Source organism: Aricia agestis, chromosome Z, assembly GCF_905147365.1.
Source record: "Aricia agestis chromosome Z, ilAriAges1.1, whole genome shotgun sequence".
Lineage (NCBI taxonomy): Eukaryota > Metazoa > Arthropoda > Insecta > Lepidoptera > Lycaenidae > Aricia > Aricia agestis.
Genome location: NC_056428.1, coordinates 21513702 through 21534327, shown reverse-complemented (window position 1 = coordinate 21534327; position 20626 = coordinate 21513702). Strand labels below are relative to the sequence as shown.

Here is a 20626-nt window from a genome sequence, read left to right as displayed (position 1 = left end):
TAGAATCATTGCAAAACAAATATCCGCCTACTTGTTATTTTTAACGAAAAACAAGTAGGTATTTCTTTTAATTAACGTCGGAAAATTCTGATAAAGTAATGTTGTTTTTAACTTTCTATTAATACTCTGAAAAACACGTGATGTACTTAAGTTAAAATTGATTTAAGTTAATATTTCTACACAATCGACGTAAACAAATAAAATTTAAAAATCCGCCAAGTACGATACGGGCTCGTGCATGAAGTGTGTCGTACCGTTTTTAGATCAAAAATAGACCAAAAATTGTGTTTTTGTATGGGGCATATTTTTTTTCATATTTAATTTTATTGTTAGATAAAGTATATATTATATAATACGATCTTCATAATATAGGACTTTGTGAAAATTTCTAATGTTAAAAAGGCCAAAAATCACGTTTGTTTCACAAATTTCAGAAGTCCAGCTATAGCGGTCATTGAGATACAACCTGGAGATAGACAGACAGACCACGAAGTCTTAGTAATTTTCCCGTTTTACCCTTTGGTTACGGAAAAAGGTTTCAGAGTAATAACACTAATAACTAATTGAGTAGTTATATTTTTTCTGAATTTAAATAGACGCAAGAGTCTGACTAATACGAACTAAAATCTTAAAACTTGGCAATTTTTTGTCTTATTCTTATCATAAATTCATAATTATTATTGAAGATTTAAAATTGTCAACTCTTGAAAAGGAATTATCATTCTACTGGCCATTGTAATTTGCTTAATCCTAAATTACTATACCCAAAAAAGATTTTGAATAACAATTTATTTAATTTAATCGTCTGCATCCATTCCTTTAGCGATTTATCGAAAAATAGAATTCCTTTAAAAGAATTTCTAATATTCACCCGTGCAAAACGTACAGTGCATAATATAGTGTAGGCGTCTAAAGAATTTAATGTTGTAAATTCCGCAGTATTGAGCACAAATAATGGCGTTTATTTTCTGTATCTAGCGCATTTCCTGTATTAAAAAAAATGTTATTATTAGGTTTTAGGTTCGAAAAACAGTATTTTATATTATTTTTCGACATTTTCGTTAATATTTCCTCGCCTATGAGGTGGAAATTTTGATACTGCACCAAGATTGTAAGAACCACTGTTACAATTTTTCTGGATATAAATTAACTAATATATTTAATTCAAATCTAATATATATAGGATATAAATTAACTAATATATTTAATTCAATTCTTCTTTTTAATTAGGTAATATATCTCTATTTCTTTTTTTTTTACCACTGGCCTCAGTATCATCAGTGCTCTACATTTTTCAGCTCAATGATCTCGATATTGATGAATGGATGAATGAATGTTGAATGAAGATAACGTATGCTGTTCCGTTGAATAAATTGTACAATTTATAAGTCTCTACGCGTATTTTAGTTACTAATATCCAAAATTCCATTACAACATTGATGCAGTTTTGTTCCTCGTTCGATCAACTCTGTTTCCTCTTCTGATGTATGCCAAATAAAAGTTCACGTTGGTTTGATTTTCACGAGAATAGCAATTTGTTATTTACTAGGAAATGAGCTGAATTACATAAGAAACAAATCTGCATTATGTTGCATAGAATATATATATATATATATATATACATACTTATGTACCTATAACCTACGTCAACTTAAGTGTGGAAACTGATCATTTTCATTGTAATGAAGTAAATGAATCTCAAAAGTCCAAAATAGAATTGAAGATAGGAATGGAAGAAACAAATAAGTAAGAGTAAAAATGCATTTTTTGCATAAATTGAGGCTTTAGTACCGGAAAATGATTTGAAATTAGAAAAACTGTGCATTTTATGTGTAGCCAGATAATATATTAGCCAGGTGATGAGTAGATAAGTTACCGTTTGTTCAAATTATAACGGATAAAATGAGTAAATGTCCGCTGTTACAAAAATATGTAAGTTATCTTCTTCCACTCACGTCTTCAATTACAATCGTACTTAGAGAGAACGAATAATTAACTTTCATAAAGAGTTTGGCAGAAAATCATTAGACTCTGCCATCGCAATTCTCATACAAACGTAATACCACGAAGACAATTTCCCATACGAGAATATTTATTATTTACCATATGTGAGTTATTATTCAGCTTAAAATAGCAATTACCTAGGTTCCTGTACAAAGATTCACTGCAAAATATTTACATGCCAAAAAATATGAACGATTACAATTTAGACTTTAGTATGTAAATTGTAAATATTGTAATCGTTCATATTTTTGGTATACAATAAATATTTTGCAGTGAATCTTTGTATATGAACCTAGGTAATTAATATCTTATGCTGAATATAACTCAAATATGGAAAATATCCTCGTATGGGAAATAATCTTGGTATTACGTTTGTATGAAAACTGCTATGGCACCCGGACTCTTAAAACGATAAAGTTAGTTATATTAAAGTGTAATAGTCATTAAATGTTAGAGTTCTTCAATTACATTAAGTCTAAGTTTTTTTTTTCTTTTCAGTTCGCTCTTCTTGTAGCTGTTGCTTCCATAACAACTAAGGCAGATGGACCAAAGTGAGTTTCTTTTATTACCTCTGAAAAAAGCTCGATTGTATGAAATTTTATAATGATTAGCCTATAATGGACCCTGTCCCTTGTCCCTTACAAATGGACATTTTGCGGGTTTTTACCAAAAAAATTATCTTAATCTTTGATATGGCCTAATTTCACCAACGTCTGTTAGTGTTAACGGCTTGTTAATATGTCATGTCTTCTCTTTCGTTAGTATGAAAAACGAGAGAGATAATGTGATACTAATTCGAGCATTAACTTTAACAGACGTTGGTGAAATTGAGCCTAAACGTTCCATCAGAAAACTGATTCATTTGTTTGGTGCCAAATATATATACCGTTCGTATGCTTGTAACTTTTTAGTTCAATAGTTCCTAAAAAAAGTGTTTTGTAAACTATATTGTAGGCTATTTTATTACTTACTGTAGCGATATCTATTCATATAATATGTTGCTTAGTTATTGTTTTTTTTTTAATGTGATTTTCGAATATCTTGCCATTATCAAAAGATGCTGTTGTCCCAACTTACTTTATGGTATGTTTCGCGATCGCCTCGTAAATAACTGATATCTTATTATTTACTTAATTTGTATATAATATATATAACTCCTTCAAATATAAAACCGAGAAAGACAAAAATATGTTGTGAACGGTGAAACAGACCAGTGGACTTGGCTAATATATTGTTCTTTGTCGCTCTTTTTTATAAAAATGCCGATCAAAGTGTATGAAATTGACATGACATGAGTCGAATATCGACTACATAACATAGAACGCTTATGTCAATTCCACACATTTTTGATCGGCAATTCTATAAATAGACGATACAGAAAACGTGTTGGATAAGCCGTAGGTGTTGTTTATTTGTTTATTATTGCGATTTATAACCCGTGTCATGCCTTGCGACGATTGCAAATAAATCACGCGTATAAATAATAAAAGATTGTTACGAAAGCGCCAATTAATGTCACAGAATTAATATTATAGTACCAAGTGTAACGAGTAGCGACTAGCGACGTCGGCCGTCGCCAGGGAAAGTGCGAACGTTCACTCGCGGAAGTGCCAGCGAATTCACTGTATAGTTTTACATCGCTAATATGTATAGTAAATTAACTGCATAATAGAGGTGTGGCTGATTGCTCATAAAAAGTTTGATTGCAGTTTATAGCTATTAGTTATTAATTACGATGGACTTTGCCTTAGTCTATTATTGCTGTGCGCAAGTGTTTGATATACTCGAAGCGACATAGTTGAAACTTGTTTCACAATCACTTAATAAGTGAATCTTATCTAATTTTCAAAGCTTTTTGTAACTTATTTAGTTGTTGTGAAACAGGTCCTGACTATATTTATTATTGAACATTATTGAACAGTCTACCTAAAGATCACCTTCCTTGTTACAGGAAGAAAATCCGCATACATCTACCACAGAAAGTGAAGCATATACATCACCATAAGAAGATTTACATAACGAACCACCCTGCGACCGCCCAGTATGCGCCGGCGTACATGCCCAGCGCTGAGGGGTCGGTATCGGTACCGAACGTCATGCCGTTAGTGCCAATCAACTCCGACATGTTCGACGAGCAGCGCCTCCCCGGGGTGTCCGCTGCTGCAGCCCAACTGCTGCCCCTCTACCACGCCCGAGGCTACTACGGACCCACTAACACTGAAATAGAGGAGGAGGAATTCGAAGTCCCCGACGACGAGTACATCCCATCCGCCTTCCCGTCCACTCCGCTTCCCCCCAGTCGCCCCAAGAGGGTTAAGATCATCAAAATTAACGAGCCTCGCAAGAAAATAGTGAAGAAAGGCAAACCCAAGCGTGGCCCCGTCCGTAAACCCGTCCCTGCAGTCATAGAAGGTGAACACCCCGTGTCCACGTTCCACGAGCAATTCTATTCTGACATCGACGGTTCCGGCACCATAAGGAAAATCAGGAAACCACCGCGCGTCGAAAAGATCATCGACGGGGACACCGAACACATTCACACTTACAGTGAGGAACACATCCATAAGATGCAATACGATGATGGCAACAAAATTGCAAGCGTCATCGGTGTTGACCCTCTCACTGGAATGTCAGCGATTGGCGGGGCCCAACAGATTATACCTCTGAAAAATGGGCACACGTTGGTGGCGGTGCCTGCTAATAGTTTTGGAAGCTTGGCACCCATCGGGCTGGGTGGACCGCAATTCGAGTATGCAGCCTACAATCCTCGAGAGGTAACCCACGATCATATATTCCATGATCATGGTGAAATACCAGCAGACGTTGAAATAAATAAAGAATCTCTCGGTTTACCACCCAAAGTTTCCTATAACACTCAAGGACTACGCATAAGCGGAGGCGTGGCTCGACCTAAACCTAAGAGTCCTCTCAAACCTAAAAAACCTGCAAAACCTGTGATACCCACTGACTTCTCATATTACGAAGGTATCTACGCACCAGTCACTAAGCCAAAGAAATCGAGGAATAAACTTAACGTAAACGGCTATGACCCAGCAGATGATATAGACCTAAGTAATTTTAGACCAGTGCCAGATTTAGGATATAGAGATAAGAGAACTAAGTCTCGCAACCCTTTAGGAGTATACTTCGGTAAAACAGGAAATGACTTTCGGAGCCAACAGTCAAATAACCCAGCACCATTTTCAGTTTCATCCACAGTAGTTCATGACTACAAACCAAATAGTTACACGGGTGCCGGAGCTACTAGCGCTAGCTTAGGTAAACACAAGGACTCCTTCGGAAATTACAAGAATTCGTACACAAACAATTTCGATTACGATTCCTATTCCCCTGGATCAAACTTGTACACTTCCGAGGATAAAAATGATGTCGGATTTGAAACACAACAGAAAAGAGGAAAGAAGAAGTCGATATCTACACAGAACATAAGTTTCGGCAACCAAGACCACATATCCATAGTCGATCATCTAAACAATGTTCGTGATGAAACTAACCCGGAACCAACTGCATTAGATAATATTGATCAGTTTGATGATCAATCGGAGACGAACATTGATATACTGAACCCATCGTCACCGGCTCATCAATATTATTCTGCGATGGCTGCCAAAGCATTTCAAGATCCACTAGCCATTCCCGAAGCTTCGAACGATAACTTTGAATACGTGGAAGCACCGATATCATCGACAACTCCGTTCACTCCGTCAGTCGCTACCACCGAAACTACGCCCGAATCCACCTACGTCATCGAGATAAAACCCAGACCCAAAGACACACATAAGACTAACATGGAACTTGAGAATCAAAATATGGAAAGACATAAAGACACACAGGCTGTTTCTAATGAGTTTAGGTACTCAGCCGGTCACAGCCCCGAAAGATTGCGTTCCCACGATCAAGACACGAGCACAGTGCGCGGAAAACTAAAATATGGAGATAAAATCTAGCATATTGTTAGTTTTAGTGAGTAGGTATGCGTGATCATAGCTCTATGTGTTGTGTTGCCAGTGAGATAACTATTTAAATTCTTAACTTATTTATCCGTAGTAACCACGTAGGTGTAAATAGATTTGAATCATGCATTTTATGAAAATTCTTAGTTGAGTTTGTTATGTAAGTATCGAAATAAATACAAATTATTTCAAGTTGTCATTTAACCCTCCTTGATTAGGATATTTTCTATGACATATACATAGTTCCCGTCTTCATCACACGCAACCTGAGGTCAATTCACATTACAACGATTCATAATATTTCAATGAGCCAGTCAGTACAAGCAGCCCTACACTACGAGCGTCAAGTCTATATGTATTTAATTTTTCAGTCGTAAAATTAAGTACGATTTCCTAAAGACTTAAATTATGTTAATCAGATTTTAACAAATTCTTGAAACAAAACAAACTACAATCAAGCAGACATGGGCGTACCCAGGTTCTGGGCCAGGGGGGGGGGGCAAATTACCCAGGTTCTGGTGCCAGGGGGGGGGGCAAATTAAAGAATAAAAAATTAAAAATTTTTTGTTGTAAAAATATTGTATTGCAAAATGGCAAAAATTCGTTTTCGTATTTTTTTCTTTGTTATACTTAGATAAAAGTACTAGATAATATACTTAGTAGGGACGTCAACATGATCCAGGGGGGGACCCCCCCTCAGACTTAAGAAATCTAGTCAGAGATTTAACTAAAAAATAAATAACTAATAAGCAAAAACTTTTTGAAAAAAAGGTTCTATTTAAATACTCTAAAAAGAAAATAAAACCCTTAAAAATTCAAACTATTTTAAAGTTATAACCTCAATATATTACTTAAGCTTTTCGCGAAACATAACAATCTGTCAATATTTAATTAAGTACTTTAATAAATTAAAAAATATAATATCAGTTTACTCAGTTAAATTGGCACTTACTAGTTTATTTTTTACAAATCACGCGACAAGCTTTTATTATCATGCAAATTGTATAATATATTGAGGTTGTAACTTAATAGTTTGAATTTTTAAGGGGTTTATTTTCTTCTTTTTAGAGTTTATTTTAGTAAAAAGCTTTTTTTCAAAAAGTTTTTTACTTATAATTTTATATTAAAACGAGCTTTTGCCCGCGGCTTCGCTCGCGTTAAGAAATATTATTATATACAAACTTTCATCCCCTATTTTAACCCCTTGGAGGTGGAATTGATCAAAATCCATTCTTAGCGGATGCCTACGTCATAATATCTACCTGCATGCCAAATTTCAGCCCGATCCGTCCAGTGGTTTGGACTGTGCGTTGATAGATCACCAGGTCAGTCAGTCACTTTTGAGTTTTATATATAGATATCAAGTATATTTGACTTGAAACATGCTTAGGAAATTACACTTTATAATATTCTTAGCGGATGCCTTCGTCATAACATCTACCTGCATGCCAAATTTCAGCCCGATCCGTCCAGTGGTTTGGACTGTGCGTTGATAGATCACCATGTCAGTCAGTCACTTTTGAGTTTTATATATAGATATCAAGTATATTCGACTTGAAACATGCTTAGGAAATTACACTTTATAATAGGTAAGTAGAGATCTCCCTATGGTCGAAATTCGACCGTTTCAACGACATTAGGACTCCTACCTACTTATATTTTGTAAAAAATATTAACTTTATCATTTTTTTAACTCTTGTCTCCGGGACTTAGCTGATCTGAGACTGGCCATGTAAGCATTGTCTAATAGTATCATAGATTCAATAAAAAAACTATAATCCATTTTGAATTTGTCAACTTGTTGTCAACATACTTCAACCATAAATAAAAGAGTATAATTCGTGTGTATAGGCTTGTCACTCAAAAATCTGTCATTTCTCATGTGTGTGTGTTGTAGTGTGTCTAATGTTTTATTTGTTAAAAAATGTATGATAAAAGCATAATTTCAAAATAATATCACCTCGATGCACTCCTTCATCATTATAAACTATAACTGTGCAAAATTTCATGCACCTATGTTTCCCCATTTTTCGTAAAAAGGGTTACAAAGTTTTTCCTTCACGTATTTATTAAAATAAAATAAATATCTATAATTTTATGCTGCAAAAGCTATTTATTTTTATCAGGCTCCTCTACTAATATAAGGCGTTAATATAACACTAGCTATTTGACCGAGCTTCGCTCGGTATTCGATAAAACACGAATAAAATGTCATTTTCTAAAACTGATACCTAGCCAGATCGATTTATCGCCCCCGAAACCCCCTATATACTAAATTTCATGGAAATCGTTATAGCCGATTCCGTAATTCCAACTTTATATATATACAAGAATTGCTCGTTTCAAGATATAAGATAAGATAACAAAGAGTTGACTTCTTTTCGTAGATATTTAGATTCCGTAATATTCTAACAGAAATTATGCTGCATAAATTATAATTGTCTCCAACCTTCGGTCTTGAGTAAGATGTTCTAACGATAGTGTACGTGCCAAAATACGCAAGAAGTTGTTGTTGCTACGTGATTTATTTATTTACAAAGGGTAAAAAGTGTAAAAGGGATTTAAGTATTATTAAGATTTCGCTGTCTATCCATGTGTTTGTCTTTCTCCAGGCTCAGTCTGCCTTTTCACACATTATGTATCTACCTATCTCTGTTGCCGCTACATCAACAAACACAACTTAAATATTGAATAATATAAATATTGAATAATATAAATGTTAAATATAATGTACAGGAGCCTCAATTTAAATTATATTTGCCTGAATTAGTCAGAAACACACATTGGCATCATTTTGCAGGAAACCATTATGGAATTGATTGGTCTGAAATTAGTTCCATCCTTAATAGATCCTAGTATTGACATCAGGAGCCGCTTTATGCTTCAAAGGAACAGTATAGGAAGATTAATTTCAGTAAGGAGCATTCAGGGAGCTTGCCCTGATCAAAGCATTGATGATAGTACAGGATATCACAATAGCTTGAACTAAATAATGGCGTCCAATATATTTGTAATTACTAATTACAAATATATTTATTATACGTATTGTGTTCCGCTTCAGTTCATTAAATTAAAATTAATTGGACTAAATTACAATTTGATTTCATTTCTATGACACACATGAAATTTGATTTGAGAGAACTGTAGCCAGTATCATCATCATCATGTTTACAATTATTGTTATAACAAAATATTTTAAACGGACTGCACACTGTACACTGCTGACTAGTGACTGCACGAGGACTGCACAGTGCACTGTATTTTAAACGCCTGATCAAAATTAAAAGCAATAGATTCATTGTGAGTTGCTTTTTTTAAATCTGATTTGAATATCAAGGAAATATTTTAAAATAGAGTAGCAAATAAATGTTTAGATGAACAAGTGCTTCTTTCAAGTAGGAGTTTTGATAAAATAAATCCACAGCTAAAGTGGTGTACAGACATGAAGAGTCGATAAGAATTTTTTTTTACCGTAGATAAGACGTATGTGTAGCCGATGTCGGGTAAAAACAACATATTATTATGACATAATATCCTAGGTAAACGCTCTTTATTCGTTGTTTTATTTTATTTTTTTTATTTTATTTTATTTTTGATAAAATAAATCCACAGTTAAAGTGGTGTACAGTCATGAAGAGTCGATAAGAATATTTCTTTTACCGTAGATAAGACGTATGTGTAGCCGATGTCGGGTAAAAACAACATATTATTATGACATAATATCCTAGCTAAACGCTCTTTATTCGTTGTTTTATCTACAAAGGAAATTACAAGATGGACAAAATGACTTTTTTATGAATCACCTTTAGTTTACTATATAAATTACATAAACCTAATAATTCTAAATGATTATGGCACGGAACTCATTACATAATATTTTTATGAGGTAGGAGGCATACTGAAAGCTGTCTTGAATAGGTCGTAAGAGATTTCCTGGTCTTGACAAAGCTGTAATTTCTATAAGAGCAATTATAGTTGTTTCTCCGTATAGGATCTATCAAGGATCAAATCAAAAGGAAGATAGTAATAGGCAGGTGGTCGTTTTCGGTCTGATTCTGTCAGTATTGTCTTGATATATCATATAACCAGACCAAATAACGTAGATCCCATCTACCTCAACAATATTAGTGAAATGAGAAAGAAATATCGAAAATATCCAAGGTCTACCTCAGCTTACTTCGAAGTTGATTCCTAGGCAGTTAACGGACGGTTAATATATTATTGTCAATTATAGATGTTAGCTGTGATCGGTCGGTTGGGTTTGACTTAACGCGACCAAATTACTTAAATCCGCCAGGCGTCATCTGCTTATAAATCAACTTCTCTGATATATTTGATTGATTCCTAGGCAGTTTTGATAAAATAAACCTACGTCATCTGGTCGAATTATGTCAATTCAATGTAATTCGTGATCTGTCGGCTGGGTTTGATAAGACGCGACCAATATACGAAGATCCGCCATCTGCCTAATTCCTATGAATCATCAATCAACTTCTCTGGTAGTACATTTATGTTACTCGTAACTAATAAAGTTTATTTCTTTCTATCTAGAATCTTTTTTTTTATGAAATAAGGGGGCAAACGAGCAAACGGGTCACCTGATGGAAAGCAACTTCCGTCGCCCTTGGACTCTCGCAGCATCAGAAGAGCTGAAGGTGCGTTGCCGGCCTTTTAAGAGGGAATAGGGTAATAAGGGAGGGTAGGGATGGGAAGGGAAGGGAAGAAAATAGGGGAGTTAAGGGAAGGGAATAAGGTAGGATATTGGGCCTCCGGTAAACTCACTCACTCGGCGAAACACAGCGCAAGCGCTGTTTCACGCCGGTTTTCTGTGAGAACGTGGCATTTCTCCGGTCGAACATGGCTCTCTCACGTATAACGGATCTAGATGAATATGAACGTCGTAAGTGCTTGTTTTTATCCATCATGAGCCTAATTGTCAGAGACCGCATAAAATTGACCATGATTGAACAGGCATTGTTAAACATCGCCAACTTAGTGGGGCCAAGGCATCCGGAAGTTAAGAAAGGTCATCAACAAGGCAGAGCAATACTTTTGAGTTTCTCCAAATATCTTATCGATATTAAGTTCGGGTTGAATTGGTTATCGGAAGTGGCGAGTGAAGGGACATGGTTACGCAACTAAGTTCAGGAGATTGTTACGCAATCGAGCTTTCCTACACGCCCGTTGCAAACGTGTGTTTACCGACATACAGCTATTATTTAGCGGATTATAGTAGCAATATGACAAAGGCAATCTAACGTAACCTATACAAAAAACCAGAGGCCAGTTTTAACCGACTTCCAAAAAACGAGGAGGTTATATATTCGGCTGTGGATTTTTTTTTCTAAGTGTGAGTCGAACTCGCGACCGCACGCATTATCACTCACTTGCTTGCACCGAATTTGAACTAAGAGCGGAAGTAGCTAGGTGCTCCCGAATTAGTTCATGATATGCCCAGAGTCACTTCAGTTTCGATGTGCACTCTGAACTAACCCTATGATGAATGTAAGGAATCTCACAAATGTTACGAGCGGCTTAGAATCTAGTGATACATCGCTATAATATTATGTATACCTACGTGCATTTTGAATAATGTAACCTCATGTTATTATTGTAGACTAGCTGTTGCCCGCGACTTCGTCCGCGTAAACTTTAGTTAATATTTGTTCCCGTACATCGATTGACATCCTTCTTTTCGGAAGTCGGTTAATAAGTAGCCTAAGTAATAACTTAGACTACTTTTTAACCTGATGTAGCTGATGTAGTAAGGAATACCTTACTACTCGTACATCAGCTACCTGCCAAAAGAAGTCCCGTCAAAATCGCTCCAGCCATTTCGGAGATTAGCCGGAACAAACAGACAGACAGACAGACATACAGACAAAAATTGTAAAAAATGTTGCTGTGGTGTATGTAGCGTATATACATTCATATGCATGTAGTAAAAAATGGTTCTTTGAATATTACAAACAGACACTCCAATATTATTTATATGTATGTATGCATGCATATGCAAGGCTTGTTCCGCAGCTGATATTATTCTTTACAATAAATAAATAAGATGACGCCCGTAACTCCGTTGAACCAAAACTCGTATATCGCGCAGGAACCGTACATTTTTCCGGGGTTAAAAGTTATCGAATGTCCTTCCCCGGGACTTAAAGAATTTCCACACCCAGCAAAATCGGTTCAGCTGTTTGGGCGTGAAGATGTAACAGACAGACAGACAGACACACTTTCGCATTTATAATATTATTAAGTATGGATGATCTTTTGCTAACACAAGAGTTCTTATCGTAGTTCTATGACAAATTTTTTCCCTGACTCCTTTTTAGGGTTCCGTACCCAAACGGTAAAAACGGGACCCTATTACTAAGACTTCGTTGTCTGTCCGTCTGTCTGTCACCAGGCTGTATCTCAAGAACCGCTGTAATATAATATCTTTTTATTTTATTTTAATATTAATTATTAATAATAATATTAAAATAAAATAAAAATTTAAGGGGTGTTTCCATATAAAAAAAAACACAATTTTTGGCTTATTTTTGCATCGATAACAGTACGGAACCCTTCGTGCGCGAGTCCAACTCGCACATGGCCGATTATTATTTTATGAAAACAGGGCATTTTGAAAGTTGTCGTATTTAAACTGTTTGTCTGTGTACATTTAGCATCACAGTTTCTAAAGAAATGATCACAATTTTTCAACCTTTCGACGATCGCTTTCGTCTAAAATGTTCGTCTCCCGCTTACTATTTCGTTCCTCGAATTAGGTACCTACTACCACTAATACACAGAATAGATAATAGTACACTACTACTACTGACTTGATTCTACCACTGCATTTTATAATATTTGTAAACGATAAACTTTCTTTCCTTTGCAAATATAACATTACGATAAAACGCAGCGGGTAATCTTATTGGAAAAGTCACCTAATCGACAAAGAAGTGGTCTTGTATCTAGCCATGAATAGAGCTATACCTACCCTGCGTCATTATGTATATTAGTAATATGTCAATTCATTGCCCTAAGTCTACTTTAAGGCTTTACAATGTAATCACAGCACTTAATTGGTTACGAACGGACCTGTTTTCCTCGTACTTTCACGATGTACCAATTACATACAGCGTTTGCATAATGCCACCGGAAAAGCTGTTAAATTGATCTATAGATTCTATGGAATTTCCGTTTTGTTTATTTGAATTTTTAAATTGAGAGTATTAGGAATACGAGTGTATTGATTCAAAATATTTGTATAAGCTCCCTGTTCATGACAATATAGTAATATTCATCACCATGATAAATAATGAAGGCATGAGTGGAAGATGCAGGTGATTAACAGTAAAGTATTGTCGTTTTTTGCAGAAGTGGAGGCTTTTGGGCCTGGAAAATGATTTGTAATTAAAAACAATTGGATTGTATGTGTAGCCAGATATATTACCCAGACGATGAAGTAGGTAAGTAAGTTACAAGGTTTGTTAAAATTATCAGGGAGAAAATGAGTTATTGTCCTTATGTTATAAAATGTTAGCTATCTGGTTCTTCCACTCACGTCTTTGATTGTGAAGCTTTAATATGTAATATACACATTCAATGATGGACAATCACAGACGAATCCTCTAGTCTCTAGTCTCTACACGTCTGAAATCGCTTATTGGTCCATCATAGGCTAACGTAGAGACTAGAGAGACTTTATACAGTGTTTAAGAAATTGATAAAATTGTTTTACGCTTAGTTCACTATAATGATGAGTAAGTTCCAAAATAAAACCCAGTATACTGGCCAGTGCTCAAGACGACTAGAATCGAGGCCATGCTATTCATTCGTTTATCGTACAGTACGTCAATGCATTTACGTATATCTTGTGCTGAATTTATATTTTTATGAGAGTAAGCCACTTTATTTCCGCCGCCCCATTTACGTAATCTGTAGGGACTAGGACCTCTATGGAAGCTGCCGCCACTCTAGGACACTGCCCCCAGAGGCAGTAGCCTATAAGGCTGCGTCCCCATCAGACACGGCGCGGCGCGGCGCCGGCACCGTGTTACTGCACGACGCCGCCACCGTGATACGGTACGGTGCCGCACCGTGTCACGGTGGCGGCGTCGTGCCGTAACACGGTGCCAGCGCCGCGCCGTGTCTGATGGGGACGCAGCCTAACGATTAACGGCCTATTTATAAATCTGGGGCTGCGTATACGACATTATTGACATATTTCTGTCATTAACACAAGTAGGACATGCAGGTATACCAATAGGAGACATTGTTCTTATCATTACAATACATGACGTCATGAACACTGGCCAGTACACTGACTATATTTTGGAACGCAATATGATTTCGCCACAATCATAATTTAAACAGGAACAGTCACATTAAACACGTATTATACAACAAAGTAACAAAAGTAAAATTAATTACAGCTCTCGTCAACGTTCATAATACCAAAATCGTAGTTACGTCACACCATTATTCACATACTCCAAAATATGTCAGTATGTCTGTTTATGTAATATAAATTATTTTTTATTGGGTAATTGTTTTTAAATTATACAATATTTTTCGGTAATTACGCTTATATAACGAGGTCAAGGCAAAGAAAATTCTTTAAAATTATGTTTTAAGAGTTTGGCTAAAAGGTTTTGGCTTCGAAAGTCGGCTTCTTATCCTCACATTACAGCACAATATGAGGATAATTCGACTCATTTGCTGAGTACCCACAATCAAATCAATATCGTATAGCAACCGTACATTATTATTAATAATAAAAGAGCACGAAATATGGTTTTACAATTATGTAGAGCCATATTTCTTGCTCTTCTACATTATTAACTCTCTATAGAGAGTGTAACAAAACTAAGTGATAATACTTTAGGGTGTGTATATCATATGTAATAATAATATAATAATAATAATACAAAATTCCCATACAAAAGTGAAAAAAAAATTTGGTCATTCAGCGCTCTTAATACTTTCATAGTGAACAACTCTACAAGGAACACATACACACCCTAAAGTATTATCACTTAGTTTTGTTACACTGTATAGGTGTTACGGGGCTTTCTACCGCGGATATGAAGGACTCGCTACGACCGAAAAGATGGTCGGAGGAAATAAAGGGTCCTACACTCATTAAAAAATATAAATTCGGCACTGCGCCAGCACCTTGCCTTTACTCTGAATAGGAGCAATAGCTTTTGACATTTGGCGCGGTCGCATGCGACCGCTTGGGGAGGAGGTCTACCACTAGTCTAGCCTAAGTATACTAGAACTATTAAAGTATTTAATTAACGGCTTTTAAATTATATAAGAAATTAGAAAGGACTGCACTGACGTGGATTAAGAGCAACCCTGGTTATTATATACTTAGTGTTACTTTTCTTGTTAAATTCTAAGAGAGAGAGACGACATTTAACCTAATTATAAACTGAACGCCTACTTAGGTGGGCCGCTTCGTTTTATGAATTGTTGTGAAAACTTAATTCAGTGCTGAGTGTGAATTTTTCTTACTTCTACAGCAAGCACGATAACATTTGTATAGTGTCGAATTGTCATTGTTTTCTGTACAAATTATAGTTTCGTTACGGTAAGAAGTTGCTATAACTCACGCAAGAGTATCTTCACACAAAGCCTCGAGGCCTCGCAAAGTATGCGTAAAAACGAGACCCTATTTCCAAGACTTCGTTGTCCGTCCATCTGTCCGCCTGTATGTCCGTTTGTAAGTCTCCAGGCTGTATTTATAAAGACCGCTGTAGCTAGACTTCTGAAATTTTCACAGATTTTTCTGATGCCGCTATAACAACAAATACTAGAAACAAAATCATATTAATATTTAAGCGCTCCTATACCTTTTTTGCACGATATCAATAATGGCAACAGGTGAGCTCTCACAAAATCCTTAGATATGTGTAGGTATCTACTTTATTAATAAAAACATAATTTTTGACCTTTTTGCTTAATTACGATAGTCGGTACCGCACTCTTTTTGCGCGAGTCCAACTCGCACTTTACCGGTTTTATTAAATTACTCATTTGAGCAATTCGAAATTCGAAGACACAGCGGCAAGCAAGTCAATTGAATGTGTATCTTTAGTGTAAATAAAGTTCACTTTAGAACGACTCATTTAAAATTCATCGCTTCGTCTCGTTGAATTGTAAAAACCTGCGTCAGTTCCCAGCCTATCCAACATTAAATCTAGCTAAGAATGCTGCCCATAGATCCTGTTTCATAAGGACTTCCTGTGTCTAGTTATGAAGAAAGTTGCAGCTTACAGTCGTCCACTGTAGTTTTCCGTGAGTTCCGACTTCCGTCAATACAAAAACAATTCCACTTGATTCTAATGCGAAGTTCAAAGTACTCAGTCATAAGGCTCGGTTTATACTTTATAAGCACGAACGAGCGGTTTGGCCGCTACACTGGGTGCTATCGCAAACAATTGAAGACGTGAGAGGAAGAACACAATAAGTAACATATTTTTGTAACATACGGAAATTTTTTCCGTTATAATTTGAACAAACCTTGTAACATAATATCTACTTCATCACCTGGCTAATATATCTGGCTACACATAAAATGCACAGTATTTTTTTTAATTTGAATCATTTTCCGGCCCTAAAGCCACCATTTATACAAAAAACCCGGCAATTTTTTATTGTCAGTAATAATTATCGTTACATACAGTAACGATTTATTTAGGCGTCAGCTTGTCAGCTTCTAGCTTGCGGTGTAGCGGCCAAACCGTTCATTCGCGGTGACACCTCTATTTAGTGGTAAACTCATAAAAGTAATTGCACTGCAAATATATTATAACAGTAGCGTAATGCTCAGACCGCACCTGTGTGTATGGTCTTATTATGGTATCGTCTCATAGCACGAAGCTTCGTACAATAGACGCATGTGCGGCCGTAGCGTAACAGAAATGGTTTTTGAATGGTGGATGGATATGATTGGATATGAATTGTTTTGCTCTTTAATCTGAAATACTATATTAAAATATGTGCGATGCATTAAGCAGTCTAATATGAAGATGTTCTGCTGTATGTTATTATATTGTATGTACCAATGTCACTCTGTGGGAAATAAAAGGAAACCGAAAATTAAATAAAACGTTTACTTTATCAACAACAACAATAACTTAAGTATATTTACAACAACTATAGCTAATACTGGACTTTAGTTTATTTTCTCTTATGGTAAGGTCCACCCCCGTGGCCCGCGCTTATGGCGTTCGTGTAGCTGTCCCCGAAACCACCATGGCCCCCATGGCCCCCATGGCCGCCGTGGCCCCCACCGTGACCGAGATCTGATAGTCCATGGCCGTGTCCACCGGTAGCACCGAAACCTACGCTATAGCTATCGTGCCCTGATCCGTGGCCCCCAAAACCACCACTGTGGCCCACCGAGTAACTGTCGTGTCCATGGCCCCCGCTGTAGCTATCGTGGCCGCCGAATCCACCTAAACCGATGGAATTATCGTGGCCCGAGTGTCCAACGCTGTAACTGTCCACGCCCGAATAGCTGCCGTGGCCATGGCTGTCATGGCCGCCGAAACCGCCGTGGCCCCCAAGATCCAATCCGTGGCCACCGTGGCCCCCGCCGATTCCATGATCTCCGTGGCCCCCACCGATTCCGTGACCCCCGTGACCCCCGAAGCTGCCAAGGCCGGTGAATCCGCCATGTCCGTGATCATGATCGCCCCCGTGCCCTCCCAGGCCGTATCCACCTCCTAATTCAATGGCGTGGTCTCCGTGACCGCCTCCGTGGCCTCCCAGGTCGTGGCCTCCGAATCCACCATGGCCTCCTAGATCACCGCCGTGGCTTCCGTAACCTCCTCCATGGCCTCCTAGATCGTGACCACTGAATCCACCTCCATGACCACCGAGATCATGGCCACCGAATCCGCCTCCGTGGCCTCCTAAGTCATGGCCGCCGAATCCGCTGCCGTGGCCTCCTAAGTCGTGGCCGCTGAATCCACCGCCGTGGCCGCCTAAGTCGTGGCCGCCGAATCCACCGCCGTGACCTCCTAAGTCGTGGCCGCCGATACCGCCTCCATGACCACCGATATCGTGGCCATCAAAACCGCCCCCGTGGCCACCGATATCGTGGCCACCGAAACCACCCCCGTGGCCACCTAGATCATGTCCGCCACCGTAGCCGCCCAAATCTCCGCCATGGCCTCCGTGGCCTCCGAGATCTCCGTGGCCAAAACCACCGCCGTAACCGCCGTCGTGTCCTCCGAAGCCGCCTCCGTGGCCACCGTCGTAACCGCCGAAACTGCCTCCGTGTCCTCCGAGATCGTGGCCCCCGTGACCCCCGCCGAAACTACCGCCGTAGCCTCCGTGGCCCCCATCTCCCTTCAGGTGGTCCGCGAATCCGCCGTGTAAGTGGTCAGCTAGGGCCCCGCCGTGGCCCCCGTGGCCCCCACCGTGGCCCCCGCCATAGCCGCCGTGGTCGTCATGGTGCTCGTGAACGTGGACTACTTCTTTTGAGCCGTGATGTTGTTCGGGTATGTGGACCCTTATGTGAACGCTGCAACAAAATACGACTATGAGTTTTTTGTACACGTCATCATGTAAAGTTATTTCGCATTGTATGGTTATGACAAAATTGTGGACAAATGTTGAAGCATGATTGTTACGTTGAATCAGAAGGCTCTGCAAGATGCGGAATCGCAAGTTTCAGATTAAAGTATGATTAATTGAAATAAAAAATATTTATATGCATTGATGATTACTGGAGACATTATATGCAAAAACCGATGAAGTCATGATAAAATTCGCCGAGCAAAAAACAAATAGCAATGAATTCATGTGAAAACAACAACAATAGTCGCCGAGCTTAGTGAAAACTAAGGGTACATACACAATGGATTTTCACAATTAACCGCTGTGAAGACGTGAGAACATAGAAATCCAAATTACGAGTTTTTGCGGTGGCGCATCTTGCCGCATCTAATCGTTAGATCCGACTTTGCCCAAAATTACCTCACATATTTGTAATTGTATAAATTCATGTTAGTGAAAGCGCTTGTTAGGATTTCGGTGAAATTAATGAAAGGGTGGTAACTTATATTAATGTTTAGTTAAAATGCAAATTACTTTGTTGTTTATAATTATAGTAGAGTAATTTCATTAATTGTTTTTTCGAGTTATTATAAAATGCAAAATTAAAAATACTAACTGTTCACTTGCAAATGTTGCGGTGCTGAGTCCAATGCCAGCTACCAGTAAGCAGCTTAACTGAAAGACAAACACACATTTTATCCGATTAATAAAATATATTATCTCTAGAAGAATATTACGCTCATTCTCCAATAGTCTCAAGTATGAGAAATAAGCGTAAAATAAATAAAGATGACAATAAGTATTACAATTATCCTGATCTACAATGAAACAAATTATAACAATATCCTGCCAATTTTTAGTAAAAGAAGGACATTTCTATAATTTTAATATTGTAACAATTTTAATCTTACAAAATATCTGAAGTATATTAATATTTTAATTCCAAGAACCAATTTCATTACACCGGATGGCATCTAAAGAGTCTCGGATATCCGTATGCATTGGAATATCGGAATATCCGGATTTAATACCGTATAATCCAGGATAATAATCTGATGCAGCCTCGGTTGCACAATTTAATCTCGGAAGAAAACGAAAGCGGTCACTTATGAATGTCTGGTTCATGACTTGATTATGTAATGGTACTTGAGGTACTCTCCGTTCATAGTTATATTACCTCCGAAATGTACGATAGTGATCTTTATGTTGTTGGATGCAAGATTTTCTCAAAGGTAAAAATAATGAGCTCCGTATAGAATTTCTCAAAGGCGTTACCTACGCCATTATTTTAAATTGAAGACTTGGGATCGTAAAAAGGCTATTTTATAGGAGGCTTCATAATATAATTTTTGTAATAACATCGATAACATTTTAAAGTTTACTTTGCTGGTCCCATTTTGATGATTCGCATAGATTTAGGAAAATGATATTTTTAGTAGGTATCGTTCGAAAGTATTTATTAGCATTTATGTGTGCTAATAAATACTTTCGAACGATAACTTTTAAAATGTATAATATACTAGATGTCACCCGCAACTCGCAGAGGAACCGTACATTTTTCCGGAATAAAAAGTAACTTATGTCCTTGCCCGGGACTGTAAGTATCAAATTTCAGCAAAATTGGTTCAGCGGTTTGGGCGTAAAGAGGTAACAGACAGACACACTTTTGCATTTATAATATTAGTAATATATAGTAGCAAAACCAGCGGTATTAAAATTTATCTGTAAATATTAAATTATATCTAGAAATATTGAATAAATTAAGTTTATTTTTTTTTCTAAAAAACAACCTCTACTGGCACAAACCAATTTTTTTTTTTTAATAACAAGTGAACTCACGGTAAAATAGTAAGCCATATTGTATGCTCCCACCGCACTGTCAAATGGCACTCACTTGTTGTCTTGTCTCGGCGGTGGCCCGCTTATATACGAGCGAACGTACCCCTTCCCTATCATATTGATAAGATTGTATTTGATACATGTAAACAAATCCAACTCTTTGATGGTTGAATCATACTTTGGGGAAAACCTTTCTTCGTTGGTTCAGTGTACCACTTTTCGTTGGCTATGTTTAAAAGAAA

General features: G+C 37.3%; 2 protein-coding genes across 5 annotated transcripts; one reads left to right on the top strand and one right to left on the bottom strand.

The window, feature by feature from the left end:
* The first annotated feature begins 3950 nt into the window (after nucleotides 1-3950).
* LOC121739344 lies at nucleotides 3951-6100 on the top strand. Its single transcript, XM_042131744.1, has one exon. The coding sequence runs from the start codon at nucleotides 4062-4064 to the stop codon at nucleotides 5970-5972; it is 1911 nt and encodes a 636-aa protein (XP_041987678.1). The 5' UTR covers nucleotides 3951-4061; the 3' UTR covers nucleotides 5973-6100.
* An 11041-nt stretch (nucleotides 6101-17141) lies between these two features.
* LOC121738900 (glycine-rich cell wall structural protein-like) lies at nucleotides 17142-20626 on the bottom strand. Of its 4 annotated transcripts, none has more exons than XM_042131168.1 (4): nucleotides 20440-20626; nucleotides 19162-19220; nucleotides 18002-18510; nucleotides 17142-17893 (listed from the first exon to the last, which is right to left on the bottom strand). In XM_042131168.1, exons 1-4 carry the CDS (start codon nucleotides 20524-20526, stop codon nucleotides 17160-17162), a joined length of 1389 nt encoding a protein of 462 aa, XP_041987102.1. In that variant the 5' UTR covers nucleotides 20527-20626; the 3' UTR covers nucleotides 17142-17159. The 4 variants fall into 4 exon arrangements, with proteins under 4 accessions (XP_041987102.1, XP_041987103.1, XP_041987100.1 ...); XM_042131169.1 differs by having other exon boundaries at nucleotides 17142-17884; nucleotides 18029-18510; XM_042131166.1 differs by having other exon boundaries at nucleotides 17142-18510.

Bases quoted from the DNA above. Each gene is read 5' to 3' on its own strand.
- LOC121739344 (XM_042131744.1), top strand. From the start codon at position 4,062: ATGCCCAGCGCTGAGGGGTCGGTATCGGTACCGAACGTCATGCCGTTA.
- LOC121738900 (XM_042131166.1), bottom strand. From the start codon at position 20,526: ATGTATCAAATACAATCTTATCAATATGATAGGGAAGGGGTACGTTCG. The intron at 19,221-20,439 runs GTGAGTGCCATT...TTTGTCTTTCAG, and splicing joins CCGCCGAGACAAGACAACAA to TTAAGCTGCTTACTGGTAGC. The intron at 18,511-19,161 runs GTTAGTATTTTT...ATTTTGTTGCAG, and splicing joins GCAACATTTGCAAGTGAACA to CGTTCACATAAGGGTCCACA.